The sequence below is a fragment of the Procambarus clarkii genome, chromosome 56 (assembly GCF_040958095.1).
Source record: "Procambarus clarkii isolate CNS0578487 chromosome 56, FALCON_Pclarkii_2.0, whole genome shotgun sequence".
NCBI classification, from domain to species: Eukaryota; Metazoa; Arthropoda; class Malacostraca; order Decapoda; family Cambaridae; genus Procambarus; species Procambarus clarkii.
This window is the reverse complement of record NC_091205.1, coordinates 8,456,577-8,474,221: the sequence shown is the minus strand read 5'-3', so window position 1 is coordinate 8,474,221 and position 17,645 is coordinate 8,456,577. Positions and strand designations below refer to the sequence as shown.

General features: G+C 40.9%; 1 protein-coding gene across 1 annotated transcript in view; it reads left to right on the top strand.

The window, feature by feature from the left end:
- The first annotated feature begins 9,843 nt into the window (after positions 1 to 9,843).
- Positions 9,844 to 17,645, top strand: part of LOC123770955 (glutamate receptor-like) — a 289,684-nt gene continuing 281,882 nt past the window's right edge. The window contains exons 1-3 of the mRNA XM_069305712.1: positions 9,844 to 9,983; positions 10,634 to 10,734; positions 16,537 to 16,796. Coding sequence (XP_069161813.1) covers positions 9,844 to 9,983; positions 10,634 to 10,734; positions 16,537 to 16,796 — 501 coding nt within the window. The remainder of the gene's footprint in view (positions 9,984 to 10,633; positions 10,735 to 16,536; positions 16,797 to 17,645) is intronic.

Below are 17,645 nucleotides of genomic sequence, written 5' to 3'. Positions count from 1 at the left end.
TGAACCCATACAGTTTGTGCATCTGTGTAATTCCTGTAGACAATGAAGTCTGGAATTTTTGTCTGGGTAAGTACTACACTTGTAAGTGATGTGTTCACTATTACAAAACAGACACTTCTTCATTGGAGAAGTAGTGGTAGGAGTTGTACCCACTATTGGGGTTGAAGGGTTTACAGTATATGTACCTACATTACCAGATTTCCATTTGAGAGATGATTTAGTTAAATTTGGCTCTACTGCATTAGTTGCAGTACTTTGGGGTTTACGATGAGAGTTAGTAAAGGAGTTAAAAACACTCTTCCCCATCTTGATTGGCTCTTTGTCTTTCGACTAGGGAGCATAAGCCTTCTGTGATCTCATTCATGGTCAGAGAGGTTTTGTTGTACAAAGTACACAGTTTGTCCAAAGTTTCCCTTGGTAATTTACGTCTTATGACTACTCTTGTAATCCACTCAGCAGTCTGATGTTTGATCTTGAGGCCTAAGGCATTGAGTAAAGACTCTAGTTCTAGTCTGAAGGCTTGAAGAGAATCTGTAGAATTATTTGTGGCTGGTAGATCCAGCAATTTTTGGACCAAAATAGTAACAGTCCTTTCATTATTATCATAGTTGCTCTTAAGCAATTGAACAGCTATGTCGTAACCATCAATGGTCAGGGTTATGTTTGAGATTACTTTTAAAGCTTCATCTCGTAATAAATCTTGCAAATAGGTGAACTTGGTTGTTTTGGGAATGTTAGTTTTGGAGCCTACAGCATCCACAAATTTATTCCAGAAGTCATACCAACTTTCATTCTAATTACCAGAAAATGTGGGTATACTAATCTGGGGTAATTTGACTTCAGGTTCTTGAAGAGATGTGGCTGAAGTGATTATTTGATTTTTAGCAATTAGCTTTTTAAAGGGTTGAAGTTTAACCTGTACATCATCTTCGTACTGGGTTAAATTATTTACAATGTCATCAAGTTCAGTTTCACCTATTGAGGTTTTATAGAGTTCTGAAAAGTACAGATTCATGTGTTCTTTAATCTGCCCAAATTTATTTTCGGCAACTTGAAGGTAGCTTTCTAGCTCAATATAGTCAACAGGTGACTGTTGTGACAGATCTTTACGCTTATTAATCTGTCCGGTCAAGTGACCTTTCAGACTTGTAAGGGTCCTTTTCTTTCTGTCAGTCATATCCATCTAGATGGTTAAAGGCTGAACTGATGGAAAATAGTTGTTACTATGTAATTGGGATATTGGCTCATGTGATGGAACTCAATATCAATATAATAGCCTGATATTTTGACCAAGCTACTCACTACCTCGTTTGGAGGTTAGATTTACCTACCTAATAATGAGTAATTAATATTTGAGTAGCACTTGAATGTCACTGTTGGAAGTTCGTTTGGTTAGCTGTTCTCAGTCACCATTCGATGGGATAGTGGCATTCACTACCACTCAAAAACACACGAGATAATGGTAAATACGCGATTAATGATTATATGTCCCACCCTGTTTAGGGTCAGCACAATGGTAAATAATATATACCAGCACTGTCTTGTACAGGACCAGTAGAAATAATTTCCACTTAAGAAATTACTAAATTATTTAGGCTGCACTTGTACAAACCTCAGTACAACCACAGTCTAAAAATATCCTACCTAATAAAGGTTGGCTTAAATGTAAATAATGGTGCAATAATGTGAATATAATTGTGTTGTGTTTTTACTATTTTTTGTAGCTTTTGTTATATATAATAGATGCACTTAAACACACAAGTGAAATTATAAATATATACTGCTAAGTTCGGCTTGCTAGCCACAACCTCCTATTGTGGTTGATAGTATTAACTAATTTGTTAACCACATGTGACCTGGACTCGCCTGACAGGTGTACACCGTCTGAGGCTAAGTTCTGACCATATGGTCTGGCTGTAAAATGTATGTAGGTGGCTTCCAATCTTACTCTCTGTCTCAGTCGAAAATATATGTAATTAGCAGAACGTCGGTAGTATTCAGGACTCACTCCCCAACGATTATTACTACTTAGTTGGCGAGGTTCCACTAACGTGAACACTACTGATTTGCTAATTAGTTTGAATAAATTAATTATGGTTTTAAGGTGATTAATTATTTCCGCTGGATGGCGAGTAGGATGGATGCCCTTACCACCTAAATAAATTATGGTTAGATGGTGAGGCCAATCTAACGGAGATGTTAATGTTGGATTATTATAAAACTTATGAGTGGTTGCTCCTGGTGACCTAAAGATTCCTGCCTCATTGTGAGGTGTAGGTCTAAGGGATGTGGGTAATTATGACCCACTAATGCCACTTTATTCATGAAGTATTGGTAGAAAATGTTAGAAATAAATTTAATGTTGTTTAGGCTGTGATAGGAGGCAGTCTGCTGTTAGCTGTAAAATGAAAATATGTATATAGCCTAATATACTGCACACAATAATTAGTGTTAGTAATGATTAATAGGACTTCTGAGGATAAGTTAAATTCTCAGCTATCTAGGTTCGAAAGACCAGTATTTATGTGGGGAAAATCTAGCTCTAAAGATTAATAATAATATTTATTGATAATCAACAATAGCTTAGAAGGACCACCTCCTTTTATACAAAAAAGAGGAAAATGAATAATTGAATGCAAAAGTAAAAATCCAGGAATCAGTGTCCTATGGATCTAGAATGAAATTAATAAAATATTAAGAGAACATTAAATGGACTGTATATATAATTAATTAAAGAGCTGACTTGCACACACAATTTGGTGGTTACATGCTCAAATATTAATACATCCCAAACATTATTCTAATGCCGGTTCCTCGTCAGAGTAATTATAAAATATGATTTAATTAGTTACTCAAAATAATTAGATATTTCATCCGAAATAAATTGGCTAGATATTATCCGAGACCCGGTATATCTAGCATTGATTATGAAAGTACAAATCTAATTAATCAGTGAATTATTAAATATATGCATAATAAATGAATGATTATCTTGAGATCTTGAGATGATTTCGGGGCTTTAGTTTGCCTGTGGCCCGGTCCTAGACCAGGCCTCCACCCCCAGGAAGTAGCCCGTGACAGCTGACTAACACCTAGGTACCTATTTTACTGCTAGGCAACAGGGGCATAGGGTGAAAGAAACTCTGCCCATTGTTTCTCGCCAGCGCCCGGGATCGAACCCGGGACCACAGGATCACAAATCCAGCGTGCTGTCCGCTCGGCCGACCGGCTCCCCAGTCGGTACAAGTATGGTACATATATGGGACATGCATATATAATAAATAATATAAGTATGGTTATTAATAATGTAATAAAGTTATCTACGAGAAAAAGGAAAGAGCTGCATAGCTGTAAAGAAGTCTTCACAACATGCGTCTCTCGACTCAAATACTCTTAGACGCAGACTCGTTGTCCAGACTACTGTTGGAAACACGTGATAATGGAGGCCGCATGGAGGGGAAGACTCTCTCTCCACTTGTCCTTACGATCCATGCTGGAATTATTGTTAAAATGTAAAAAATGCCTGGGTTAATAGAATATTCCACTATTCATTATAGAGAAGTGGGGACATGAGTGAAAGGAGAACTAACATGGATTATTTTGTCGCTTTGCTAGTAACGACGAGAAACCTACACGATGTTTATATGTACACATTAAATCATTTCTAGTAAGAACAATGATACATTACGCTTGCTGAAACTAGTTATTATAGTCATTGTCGATCCCTGACATTTGCTGTTGCAGGATGTCGAATTACGGGGCCGGTATTACGCGCTCTTAGACACATTATTATCAGCAGTGTTGCGGCTGCTCTCAACCACGCTGTCAATGGCGTTCCTCGTCTCTCTCGCTAGTATGGCGTCTTCTCTTCCTTCTTCCTCGCTGGGATACGCATGTGCAGATCGCTCCATTGGAATCCCGAGCGTAAAGTGTTTTATTTACTTGTAATTAATTAGGGAAGTAAGGAATTATGTCAAGTAATAATGTCATAAATAAATATATTATATCATTATACCACTCCTAGTAGGGAAATTGGTTTAATTAAGACTGCACAAAATAAACGAGAAGCGATGAGTGTAAAATTATTTTACATTGCAGTAATATCTACTGGGGTAATCAATCTGATTAAATGAGCGAGTTCAGTAGGTAGTAACGTGCCAAATAAGCAAACCCTTAAATAGAAGATTATACTTAGAAAGGAGGAGCAAATAACTGGACTCTGTAAAATTCCAATAATATGTGGAATATTTCATGTTTCAGCCTGACGCCAACTCACGGCGTCTTGGAGACTATGGAAGATTTGGCAGAATATTGCGTCGCAATAGAAAACATTAATTTGGCTAATTCTACGAATTAGTAATGTTAGTAAATGCTAATGTTAGCAAATAATTGAGGGTAAAATGTACGTTATTTCCAACAGTGTATGCTCTCTTTAATTGACGGTGGTTCCAACAAGTTTTTCTGTTATGATGGCTATTCTTTGTTTGATCTTCTTTTCTAAGGCTGGTAAGTTGGTTTCCATTCTTAGATTCTCTCGACGCATCCATATAGGTGCTCCCAGCATTGTTATGAGAGCATCAGTTTGAGACACTGCCAGTGTCTCCCATTGGTTATCACTGAGGGATGTAAGAGCAAGAGCAGCATAGTCAATGAGTGACCTAACTGCTTGAACGTAGTATATTTTGAGTACTGGTAGAGAAGCACCTTCTCTAAGACTTGTCATTAAGCGCAAAGCTAAGTTTCGGCTTTACATCGTTGCCGAAGATATTCAATTTCTTGAATGAATTTCAACTGGCTACCTATTATGACTCCAATTGAAATTGAAATTGAAATAAGTTTATTGAGGTAAAATACACACAAAGGGATGAGGTAGCTCAAGCTATTCTCACCCCGTTCAGTACATCGTGTTAATACATACATAGATACACATCACAAGCAATAAACGTATTACCGAACATTCTGAGAGATAAACATATACATTTCCTCCTTTACACAAGTATATAAGTAAATGACTCCAAGGTATTGAAAGGAGGTAACCCATTCAGTTTCATGTCTTTGTATTGCGAGTCTGCTATCTTGAGTTCTCATTTTAATGGCCATTTCTTTTGTTTAATTGCTGTTTATTTTCACAGATATGCATTCTGCTTCCCTGCCGAGGATGTCTAGGCATTTTTGTGCATGGTTCCTGACACCTTTGCCATTGATGATGACCACAAAGTCGTCTGCATAGTTAAGCAATTTGGCTTTTGGTAACTTGAGCTTCATGAATTTTTCCTTGAAACAGTTGAAGTGGAAGGGGCTTAGTATTTCTCCCTGCTGATTCCCATTTTCCATCCACTTTGAAGAGACTGTTTTTCCTAGGAATTTGACTTTAACTTATCGTTTAAACAGGGTTCCTTTGACAAAGAAAAGAGCGTGCCCTTTGATTTCCTTATTCACCAGGCAGCACAGTGTTGCTGGAGCATTGGCTAGCTTCAAGTTTTTTCTAGGTCCTGAAAAATAAGGATTCCTGGTTTGTCATTGATTTGATACAGGAGGGAGATAAATGTGTGGTTTGTGAAACGTGTGGTTCCCACACTTTTTCTGTAAGCAAACATATTTTGGTGCAGTGGATTGGCTTTCCATTCAATTCGATTAAGAGCCATTCTTTCCGCAGTTTTGGCCATACAGCTTCTTAATGAGATAGGTCTTGAATTTCTTGGATCTTTGGATTTGGGAATTGGAACTATAATTGCGCTATTCCAAGAGAGTGGTCAAGTTCTTGTCACCCATACTCTGTTGATGAGATTCAGGAAGGGTTCTTCACCCTTTTCTCCTAGTTTGGCCAGCATGTTGTAAATGATTTTGTCCTCATTTGGAGCTGTGTTTTTAGTTTTCTTTGTAGCTCTTCTGAGTTATTTTAGATTGAAAGGTTGGTCTAGTTCGTCAAGTAAGGCTAAAGCATCGTCTATTTTTTTCCATCTTGCTGCTTGAAGTCTTTGTTGGTGAGTCTGAGTTGCTTGAGGAAGTTGAGTGGAAGTGGCTCTAGAAGCAAACAGCTAATCTTTCTGCTTATTGCTCTGGATGAACATGATGGGGCGGAGCAGGAGGCGATTTTCCTTTTGCCCTGCTCATTTGCCTCCCAATGTCGCCCAAACATGTATGCTGATTTAGCTTGGCACACCACTCGAGCCATTTTTCTTCTTTGATTTTCCTGTTTCTTCATGCACATGATCTCGGACAGCTCTAAGAAGTTCTACATTAGCTTTGGTATTGTCTCTTCTGAAATTCTTTCGTTAACAATTTAGTGTTATGTAGTTTTTTTTTTTTTTTTTTTTTGAGATATATACAAGAGTTGTTACATTCTTGTACAGCCACTAGTACGCGTAGCGTTTCGGGCAAGTCCTTAATCCTATGGTCCCTGGAATACGATCCCCTGCCGCGAAGAATCGTTTTTTCATCCAAGTACACATTTTACTGTTGCGTTAAACAGAGGCTACAGTTAAGGAATTGCGCCCAGTAAATCCTCCCCGGCCAGGATACGAACCCATGACATAGCGCTCGCGGAACGCCAGGCGAGTGTCTTACCACTCCACCACGGAGACTGCTTCTTTGTTCCTTCCACAGTAGAAACAATGGTCTTTACGTTGTTGGTTAATTGTTTTATTCTTGGGGATAGAGTGATTTGCTGCTCTATGTATTGCATTTACTAAATCATTTTGCATATCTTTAAATGTTGTCAGGCGGAGTTTAGCTATAGAGCCAAATTTCAAGAGATTCCTGAAACTTCGTCCTATCTTCTCTAATAAAATTCCATCCGGGCTCGGGAGCTGTAGGTCTGGGAGGTAGTGCTATATTAATAACTGTTCTTGTAGCAAAGTGGTCACTGGTCAGAACATGATCCACTGACCAATGACACAACTCATAAATACTGGTGGAGACAAACGTGAGGTCCAGCTTCCCCCCCCCCCCCCCCCTCTTCCCCCACCAATATGGATTGGTTCCGTCGTGTTAAGCAGACGGACTTCAGGCACTTCATCCAAAAGGTGTTCAATATGTCTTCCGTTGGCTTCGGTTCTTGAAGAATCAAGTAGAAATTCACTATGAGCGTTAAGTCACCCGAGATGATAGTAGGTGTGGTTACCGCTATTTCAAAGATTACAGAGAGATCCATATCGTGTTCTCTATGGCTCCTGTATACATTGAAGATAAAGAGCATTGAGTTGCCCATAGTGAGATTAGCTCCCATAATTTCGACGTCCTAGCCAAAGTTAGGCAAGTCTGTGACTAATATCGCATTGATATGCCATACCAGTTATTTTTATTTATATTTACTTTTATTATATACAAAAACATTTACCAGTCTCCGTGGTGTAGTGGTAAGACATTTGCCTGGCGTTCCACGAGCGCTTTGTCATGGGTTCGTATCCTGGTCGGGGAGGATTTACTGGGCGCAAATCCTTAACTGTAGCCTCTGTTTAACTCAACAGTAAAATGGGTACTTGGTTGTAAAAACGATTCTTCGCGGCAGGGGATCGTATTCCAGGGACCTGCCTGAAACGCTACACGTACTAGGGACTGTACAAGAATGTAACAACTCTTGTATATATCTAAAAAAAAAATGATTTCTTACTAGTATTAAAGTGCCTCTGGTGCCACCTTGTGCAATTGGACAGTGGTAACCTTGGTACCCTTTGATATTAATACTTCTTTCAGTCCTGGTAAGTGTTTCTTGAAGTAAAACAATATCAAAGTTGTCCCTAAAAAGCACTACTCTGAATGTTTGAACTTTATTTTAGAATCCTTGAATATTACATTGTATAATCTTGAGCTTGTCGTTATTGTCCATTATTCTGTTAGAGTTGAATACATTGAGGCCATGGTGGCTTCTAATGTGCTGATTTCTCCGACATCTTGTGTCTTCTTTGCTGGAGTTCCCCATCTTCTACTTCGTCGTCATTTTCCGGAAGGGCTTGTTGAAGAGTGGAGGAAACAAGTTCAGTAGATTTTTTTTACCTCTATTAACATTTCCGTCCTTGACTGAGGGTTGGTCTGTGCTAGTGCTTGGAATGCTTTGTCAAGCATCTTGTTCAAGATATCTGTCAGGGAGGCAATAACCATTGGTTATCTTGAGGTTATCTTGAGATGATTTCGGGGCTTTAGTGTCCCCGCGGCCCGGTCCTCGACCAGGCCTCCACCCCCAGGAAGCAGCCCGTGACAGCTGACTAACTCCCAGGTACCTATTTACTGCTAGGTAACAGGGGCATTCAGGGTGAAAGAAACTTTGCCCATTTGTTTCTGCCTCGTGCGGGAATCGAACCCGCGCCACAGAATTACGAGTCCTGCGCGCTATCCACCAGGCTACGAGGCCCCTACATTGGAATGGAATAGTGGTCACTTGATATTCCTTTGGCTGCCTTTCGTTTGACTTGGTATGTGAGGAGACTCTGGGTTCAGTCGTGGTGTCTTTGCTGCATCCAGCTACTGGAGAATTTGATGATGTAGATGTTATCGTCCGTGCTTGAGATATCCTGCAGTCAATTGCAGGTGGATTAATTTTGCTGCTCCCCTGTTGTTCGAGGTCCTATTGTTTAGACTAGAATGAATAGGTGCTCTGTTGAGTTTACCATGTTGTTTGTTGTTGTTTTAGATTTAGATACTCAGAACGAAGTTTCCATGTAGCACGAGCTATAGTGAGCCCGTAAAGTTTATCGACTGATAAAGATAGAGCCACCCGAAAGGTGTCCCGGGCATGAATAGCCCGTAATTAAAAAAAAGTTTACCATGTTTGGTACAGGCTTATATTCTCTTTGGGTGAGGCGGTAAAGACCAAATGGATGTATAGCATAATAAAGGGAATATTAATGCCCAAGTATCAACATGGGCATCTTATGTTCGTGTGTATGGTTGTGTTCCTAAGGCAGGTTCATTGGATCATGTCTCTGCATTGGCTCGGGGTCTTGAAGTGGGTTGAATGTAATTATGTGTTAACTGATGGTTGATTGTTGGCCTTGATTTCTTTATGTGTAGGGCCTCGCTGATGTCCAGTCTTCTGCTGTCGTTATACCTGTTGATTATTTCAGTGTTTTTGTTAAGAAGTTACTCTAATGTCTCTAATGAAGATTTTGTTATGTGTGGAGATTATATGCTCCTTGATGGATCCCTGTTGCTTGTGCATTGTTAATCGCCTAGAGAGAGTCGTAGTTGTCTTGCCTATATATTAAGATCTTTAGGGCTATTAGTCCCCAAGAGGGCATGTGAAGGCATAGACGACGTTGGTTTCGTTTAAAGCGTTCTGTTTGGTATCTGGAGAGTTCTTCATAAATAATTTGGCAGTCTTCTTGTTTTATTTACTAATGAAGAGCGCCACCAACTTAAAGATGTCAAGAGTCTCGCTAAAGCAATAATAAGAACATAAAAACATAAGAATGAAGGTAACTGTAGAAGGCCTATGACCCCATACGAGGCAGCTCCTCTTTATATCCACCCAATCTCATTCATATATATGTATAAGAATTGCAAAAGCTTCATAGTTATTGCTGATAGTAGCTTTGCTGACGCCAATCTAGAGTAAATCAAGCACCTATTGTGTTAATGGTTAAGTTGTAATAATTACTGTTAAGCTTTATGCGGTTTTTCCGTTGAATCACTTTTAAATACTGCCATTACTCGAATTTAAGCCTTCAGCCCCAAGTGTCTGGAACACCGAACCACTAAAATCACTTTATTAATCACTAAACTATACATATATGATGACCCAAAGTGCTTAAAGTGCCCCTTAAAGTGCTTCAGTTGCATTGAGAAAATTCCCAGGACATAGTGATGCAAATCTGAGAAGAGACCACCCAGGACTCTTACTCGACCATGCACCCAGATCTGTACGCTTCCTCTCCTATTGCTGGATTCTCTCAGCTTTGTGAAGCGTCTGCCATATGCGCATTGAAGGCGTTGCACGCAATTGCAGTCAGCATAAAGCAAAATCCCACATCCCCGAGACCAATCATGTGAGCTGTAGTGTTCCCAACCCAGAGAAGGGTCATGACTATTTGTTTTCTATATTACAACATTATAGTACAAATAATTCTCTTTTATCAAGGAAATTATTCTCTTTTATTATATTTTATTATTAATTTTATCTTTTATTAATTATTAATTTTCTCTTTTATTTATAATTTATCTCTTTTACACTATATGTATAATATTATTTGGGACTGGAAAAATGCCATTATCGTTAAAATTTCAGCAAACACATCATTCTGCTCTCAACATCGATACTGTCGACTAAAGTAAAATCTAAATTATTAAGCCTTGAAAGCATAAAAAATACTAAAATAAGACACAATAGGTGATAGCCAGTACCTGTATACATTGAGCAACATTACATGTATATATTGCGCAAAGTTTACCATAGACAAACCTTGAATATGTACTAGTATAGTACTTCAAGTTATTGATCTACAGAAGTACTATGGGACCTGAAGAAGGGTTGCATAATGTTTTTAAATTATAAATTATAATGTAACTTTGGCTTGAAAGCCAATGATTTATGATTTTCTCCTGGGCTTTTTCGCCTGCTTTGCCTGCTGCTGCTGTTGTTGCTGCTACTGCTGTTGAGGGAAACATAGGTGCTTGAGCCCTGCTTGACGTCACTCAGCAGACAACAGTTGTTCGTGGAGCGTTACTCTGACCTTCATGGTCACCTCTTCCACCTCGCCAGCTGGACAGACGACTTTCCTTACCTCTTCTATGATAATGGTGAGTGAGCACTGTTTATCCTGGAGCATCAGTGGGGTCTTCTAATGGTGGAGCTTGAAGAGAAATTAAAAGGTGGTATATGCAGTTCGTGAACTTTGCAGAAGAATACTGACCTGCCACATATTCTACTAAAATAGACATATAAACTTAAATATTTAGGCTCAAATCAGTTACATAATATATGCTGGCAGGGAAAGTATTTTTTTCATTTAAATCTAGATTTTATAAACTTTAAGTACAGATGAAAATGTAAAGCTTGAAATTCACTTAAATGAAAACTTTAAGAAAAAGTTTATGATTTATATAACTAAAATTCATAAGTAATTTACCTAATCCTGAACAACGTGTATTAATAAATAACTAATCTTGTCATTCGCCTTGGGCACTAAGAGCCTGAAACCCCCATTCTGAAGGTCGAGTGTGTTTCGGGCCTGTGGTGTTATAGGGCTGACAGTATACTTACTACACATATGCTAACACGCCCTCCAGCTGAGGTGGACTAAGTCTGTCCCCCAAGGGAAAGTATTTCCAAATTAACTTGTTAAAATTCCACTACAAACTGGACATAGGTTATGAATTAGTAGGTGTAATTATTGGCTTTATTATCACAGAATCCACTACCCACAACAAAACCCCTGGCATTGACATTTACTCTATGTACCGAACCTCCCATCGATAGAGATTATGAATTACAACCAAAATATTCTAGACATACCCACAAACTTCTGATGGAAGCATAGTATAAAGTTCCCTCTAAACCCCACAACACAATATATATACTCTTCAAGCTCACTTCTACTAAACAAAAACATTTTGGAGTCTACTTAAAGTTGCAATATTACATTAACTATGCATGTAAAGAGTGGTGGTCGATAAATAATGAAAAGAGAGGATTTAACTGTGTTACAACCCTTGAGACTTAGTAAGGTTCTTTACCCGCAGTGATCAGAGTATAAGAAAACCGGCCTTGCCAACAAGTGTCTAGGGGGGTGAAGGAAACACTGCATAAACGGGTAAACAATGTACTACACTAAGCGTGACAAAACATAACAATTAAATGGTAAAAATATATCAGCCAGAAATATTCTTTAGCATGCAATAATATAAATAAAAATCCTTAATGAGCAATGACCATAATCACCAGCACATGAATTAATAAATGGGATAATTACACAATCATCTACCCAGAGAATTAACCGAGTATTTAGCTAAAATAACAATAACCACTGACTTAACTTAAATACATGTCTCCTCTCGATCAACTCTGACAAAGCATCTGTTCCCAGGGCAGGCGTCCTACCACAAACATCAACTAAGCATCCGCCTGACTCTTGTGAACTCTACTAACAAAGTATAGTACAAATAACTCAATGAGGGGTAAACTAAAGAGTATAATATACTGTTACATTACTCAATATAATTTACTGGTAAACAATAATAAGAATTAATCAAGGTTGAACTATAAACACTCGCTTGACAACAAGTTCCCACACTGGCCACATCCAAATATGGTCATCCCCCACACGGAGAAACCAACAGGAATTTACTTGCAAAAGGCCTCATACAATATAATGCAACTCAGGCACACTACAGCATGCTACAATATATAACATACAATAGTCTATAATCATACAACTGGATACTATACTAATTATAGAACAAGACAATAAAGTATATAAGCATCAGGAGTAATGTTAGAATCCTTGTAAGATTCGTAACAAACTGCCATAAGGATTCCGACAGCATGCACATCTCCTGTGCTAGGTAAGTATGACGGGGCTCACCATAGCCCGTACTACTTCGAACTTTCTGTCCCAAGTAGCAGAATCTAAAAAAAAAAACATATACTACACCCAACAGGTCAGCCAGCCAGTTACCAATGGAAAAACAGCGTCTTCAGTCAGCCGCTGTCTTTCCAAATGTTGTATAATAACAAATAATTCTTCAATTGTATTACCACCAGCAAATTTATAAAACTTTGTCTTAACATGATAAATTCTTTTGGCGGATTAATAATTAACTATTTCACAGACTTTCAAAGATAAATCCTAAAGTTTTTTTAAGTTATATCGAACAAAAATTAGGGAATGGATAGGCACATTAAAAACTGAGACAGGTCAGATAACTGATATTGGCAAAGAGATGAATAGTATTTTAAATAAAGATTTTATCTGTATTTACAAAGAAGAACTTAACATTATTCAGACGAACAAGTCTATATTGGTGGGGAGAGAACATGTTGACTAGCTTAGTAGTTACCAGGGAGGATGTTATTACACAAATAGTAAAACTCATGCCAAACAAATTCCCAGGGCCGGACGAAGTATTTACCAGGGTACTTAAAGAATGCAAAGAGGAGCTTTGCAAGCCATTAGCTACCATATTTAACAAATCATTAGAGACAGGCAGAGTGTCGGAATCGTGGAAGGTTGCTAATGTGGTACCAATTTTCAAGAAAGGAGATGGATCACTTGCGTCAAACTATCGGTCAATTAGCTTGATAGCTGACATACCTGATTCTATGTTTATTTGGACTGGAGGCATGCTGCAGTAATGAAAAGCCAAAGTTCAGAAATATTCCGTGAAGAATGTATACTCATAGCCACTAAATAAAACAACAGGACTAGCCAGGAAATAGACCTTAATTCTAGATATATGCAAAAATAGCTATCCACATAAAAAATATTACTAATGGATGCAGGTGGGTCTTAAGAAGTATCTAGTATGCTTGATGTAATAGTGTACTGTACCAAGTCAGAGAGGAAAAAACACAGGTTGGAGTCCAATATTTAGGACTAACCGAACACAACATTGCTTCCTCCCAAAATTTGAGGACTTCAACCATGCTTGAAATAGCATGGCACACTTTTAAAAGAACTGGATAATCTTAAGAAGTTCAAACACTTAATTTAGTCATGCACATAAATCTAGGGTCTTGCACTTAAATAAATAATATTTTTGATATATGGAAATGACATAAATTCATGTCGACAGTAGAATGTAGTTTTTCCAAGACTCTCGTTGGGTAACAGCATGGCACAAACTGGCACAATTGAAATTGCAACTAAGGTGATAATAGGTATAGGTACCACCACTGTTCAATGTAGGAACACGACATGAATTTATGCCACCCTAAAGAGTGGAAATTTCTAAACCACAATATTTCATGTTACAATATTTCAACTACTTATATTCACTAGATGCAAGCACTTATAAATAGATATATTAATACATATATTTTTCACACATATTTCAGGTAAGAGCATTTATATTCACTTTTAATACTAGTTGCATGCACGTACGACTAGATATACCATTGCATATATATTTCAAGGTCCAAGCACGGTATTAAGAAAATGTTCAAACACATGTATGTCAGTTGAAAGGAGAAACACTTCATGGTGCAATACAAGGTAGAAAACAGTCCACCTTAAATCAGATGTAAATACACATGCACTAGTTTTCTTGACATATATGTCGCCCTGGAGTCATACATCTGAAGAAAGTTTACGCAGAAAATTTACACTATAGCACAAATGAGAGCTGTAGCAAACACTTTGAAGAGGCGAAGTCACTGTTGTTGATTCAGGGTCGACGACGATAATGTGACTGGATGCGCTCCGGCATACCCGTATAGGGTAAATCGCAAAAATAAATGAGAGGCAGATGATTGGGGAGCCAGAGGAGTCCCTCAGGGTGACATGCCCCAGCACCGCCCCACACTGAACACTGGGTAGCAAAATCAAATACTCGGCCCCAACTAAAACGCAAAAGTCATCCAGTGCCCTCCGGCAGAGCAGAAGCCGGCCGCCCACCACGGCTGAGGGGACACCAGGAGCCAGCCGCCCACGACGATTGAGAGCACACCAGGAACCAGCCGCCAACCACGGCTGAGGGGACTCCAGGAACCAGCCGCCCACCACGGCTGAGGGGGACACCAGGAACCAGCCGCCCACCACGGCTGAGGGGACCCCAGGAACCAGCCGCCCACCACGGCTGAGGGGACCCCAGGAACCAGCCGCCCACCACGGCTGAGGGGACCCCAGGAACCAGCCGCCCACCTCGGCTGAGGGGGACAAAAGGAACAAGCCGCCCACCACGGCTGTGGGGACACCAGGAACCAGCCGCCCACCACGGCTGAGGGGACCCCAGGAACCAGCCGCCCACCACGGCTGAGGGGACCCCAGGAACCAGCCGCCCACCACGGCTGAGGGGACCCCAGGAACCAGCCGCCCACCACGGCTGAGGGGACCCCAGGAACCAGCCGCCCACCACGGCTGAGGGGACCCCAGGAACCAGCCGCCCACCACGGCTGAGGGGACACCAGGAACCAGCCGCCCACCACGGCTGAAGGGACACCAGGAGCCAGCCGCCCACCACGGCTGAGAGCACACCAGGAGTCAGCCGCCCACCACGGCTGAGGGGACCCCAGGAACCAGCCGCCCACCACGGCTGAGGGGACACCAGGAACCAGCCGCCCACCACGGCTGAGGGGACACCAGGAGCCAGCCGCCCACCACGGCTGAAGGGACACCAGGAACCAGCCGCCCACCACGGCTGAAGGGACACCAGGAGCCAGCCGCCCACCACGGCTGAAGGGACACCAGGAGCCAGCCGCCCACCACGGCTGAGGGGACTCCAGGAACCAGTTGCTCACCACGGCTGCGGGGACACCAGGAACCAGCCGCCCACCACGGCTGAGGGGACATCAGGAGCCAGCCGCCCACCACGGCTGAGAGCACACCAGGAGTCAGCCGCCCACCACGGCTGAGGGGACACCAAGAGCCAGCCGCCCACCACGGCTGAGGGGACACCAAGAGCCAGCCGCCCACCACGGCTGAGGAGACACCAGGAACCAGCCGCCCACCACGGCTGAGGGGACACCAGGAACCAGCCGCCCACCACGGCTGAAGGGACACCAGGAGCCAGCCGCCCACCACGGCTCAGAGTGTTACAAGGGTTCTTGTAACACAAAACCCTTGTGTTACAGTAGTTAATCTCACATGAAAACCATCAATAATGTAAACATGTAATGATATACCACATATTAGGTACTAAACATCATCAGGTCATTTTGATAATTAATTAAAACATAAATATACTGGGTATAGTGTGATCTCTCATGTGGTCTGTGGTTACGTTCTGAGTTTCTTAGTAGAGCGGCGAGACGGAGGATACAATCATATTGTGAAATATTTGAAACTAAATAACTTAGAGTTAAGCCGCATGACAGCAGACACGGGATGAGGCCGCCTAACAATTCGTACAACTAAATGTAATGATGAAAAGAAATTGAAAGATCTTAAGTTTATCGATAAATCCGGGTTCCTTTTACACGTAACACATTTATATGGACATTCTAACTTATAAAACTTACATATTTGCAATCATATTTGCCCTTGTTTGATCTAGGAACATATCTTGAGGTTATCTTCAGATGATTTTGATATCTTCAGGCCTCCACCCCCCAGGAAGCAGCCCGTGACAGCTGACTAACACCCAGGTACCTATTTTACTGCTAGGTAACAGGGGCATAGGGTGAAAGAAACTCTGCCCATTGTTTCTCGCCGGCGCCTGGGATCGAACCCAGGACCACAGGATCACAAGTCCAGCGTGCTGTCCGCTCGGCCGACCGGCTCCCGATAAAGCACTGAAATGTACTGAAACACTGTATAAAGCACTGTACAAAGTACAGTGTACACTGTAGTACAAAGCACAGAGTACAAAGTGCACTGTACACTGTATAAAACACTGTACATGCACTGAATTTTGTAAATTAACAACTATATCCATATACTTCAGAGAAAAGAGCAGCGGGGATTGGTGTGGCGATGCTGCAGGAAACCTCCCGACGCCTCAACTTCACCTACAGTCTCCAGGAGGTCCCTCCAGACGGGCACTGGGCCGAGCTGATCAACGGTACGTGGACGGGGCTGCTGGGCCAGGTGGTGCGTGGGCAGAAGGACTTTATCATCAACGGCATGGCCGTCGTCCGTGACCGCTACCAGGCGGCCGACTTCACTGTTCCCTATTTCAGTGACTCTTATAGTATCACATTAAAGGTAAGGCATCGTCATGGGTGCACAGGAGGAGTCATGTGTTCAAGTCTTCATCGGTCGTTTAGTGGATAGACTCAACTCTATTGACTCTGTTCATATCTGCTGCTGATACTATGAATTTGCCTCTGCTGTAACTCATTTTTATTCATTCCACTTGCTCAAAGTTCAGATTGTAAGGAAATATTCACTTCAACTCAATGACTCTTCTGATTTCCATTTTCTGTTAATTATTTTTCATCCTGCTCATGTTTTTCATATATTTATATCTATCATGTTTCTTATAGCTATCCATTTTTTGCAACAATATAGGGACAAATTTAATTAAACTATAATTAAATACCTTATCGTTGTTTTGTTAAATATTTTTGTACATGAAAGTATATAATTTTAAAATTTGCTTATGTGTTTCCTGATGTGGAGATTCCAAGCACGCATTCCATGCTCTAGTTTCCATTAAAATAGCTTACTTTTTTTTGGGGGGGGGGGACGGGAGACATCTTTCGTCTCACAGGGTGCAGCCGAGTAGTGGGGAGTATGTCCACGACCGGGCGTTTTAATTTTTTCCTGGGCCGGTCGTAGCACTTTGGTTTTTTCCTGTTTTCCCCCCTGCTGGTCATAGCATCATAGGTTTTTCTCGATTTTTTTTCCTGGGCCGGTCGTAACATCAGGGTTTTTCTCAATTTTTTTTCCTGGGCCGGTAGTAGAATCATGGGTTTTTCGCGATTTTTTTTCTGGGCTGGTCATAGCATCAGGGTTTTTCTCAATTTTTTTTTTTCCTGGGCCAGTCGTAGCATCAGGATTTTTCTCAATTTTTTTTCCTAGGCCGCTCGTAGCATCATGGGTTTTTCTCGA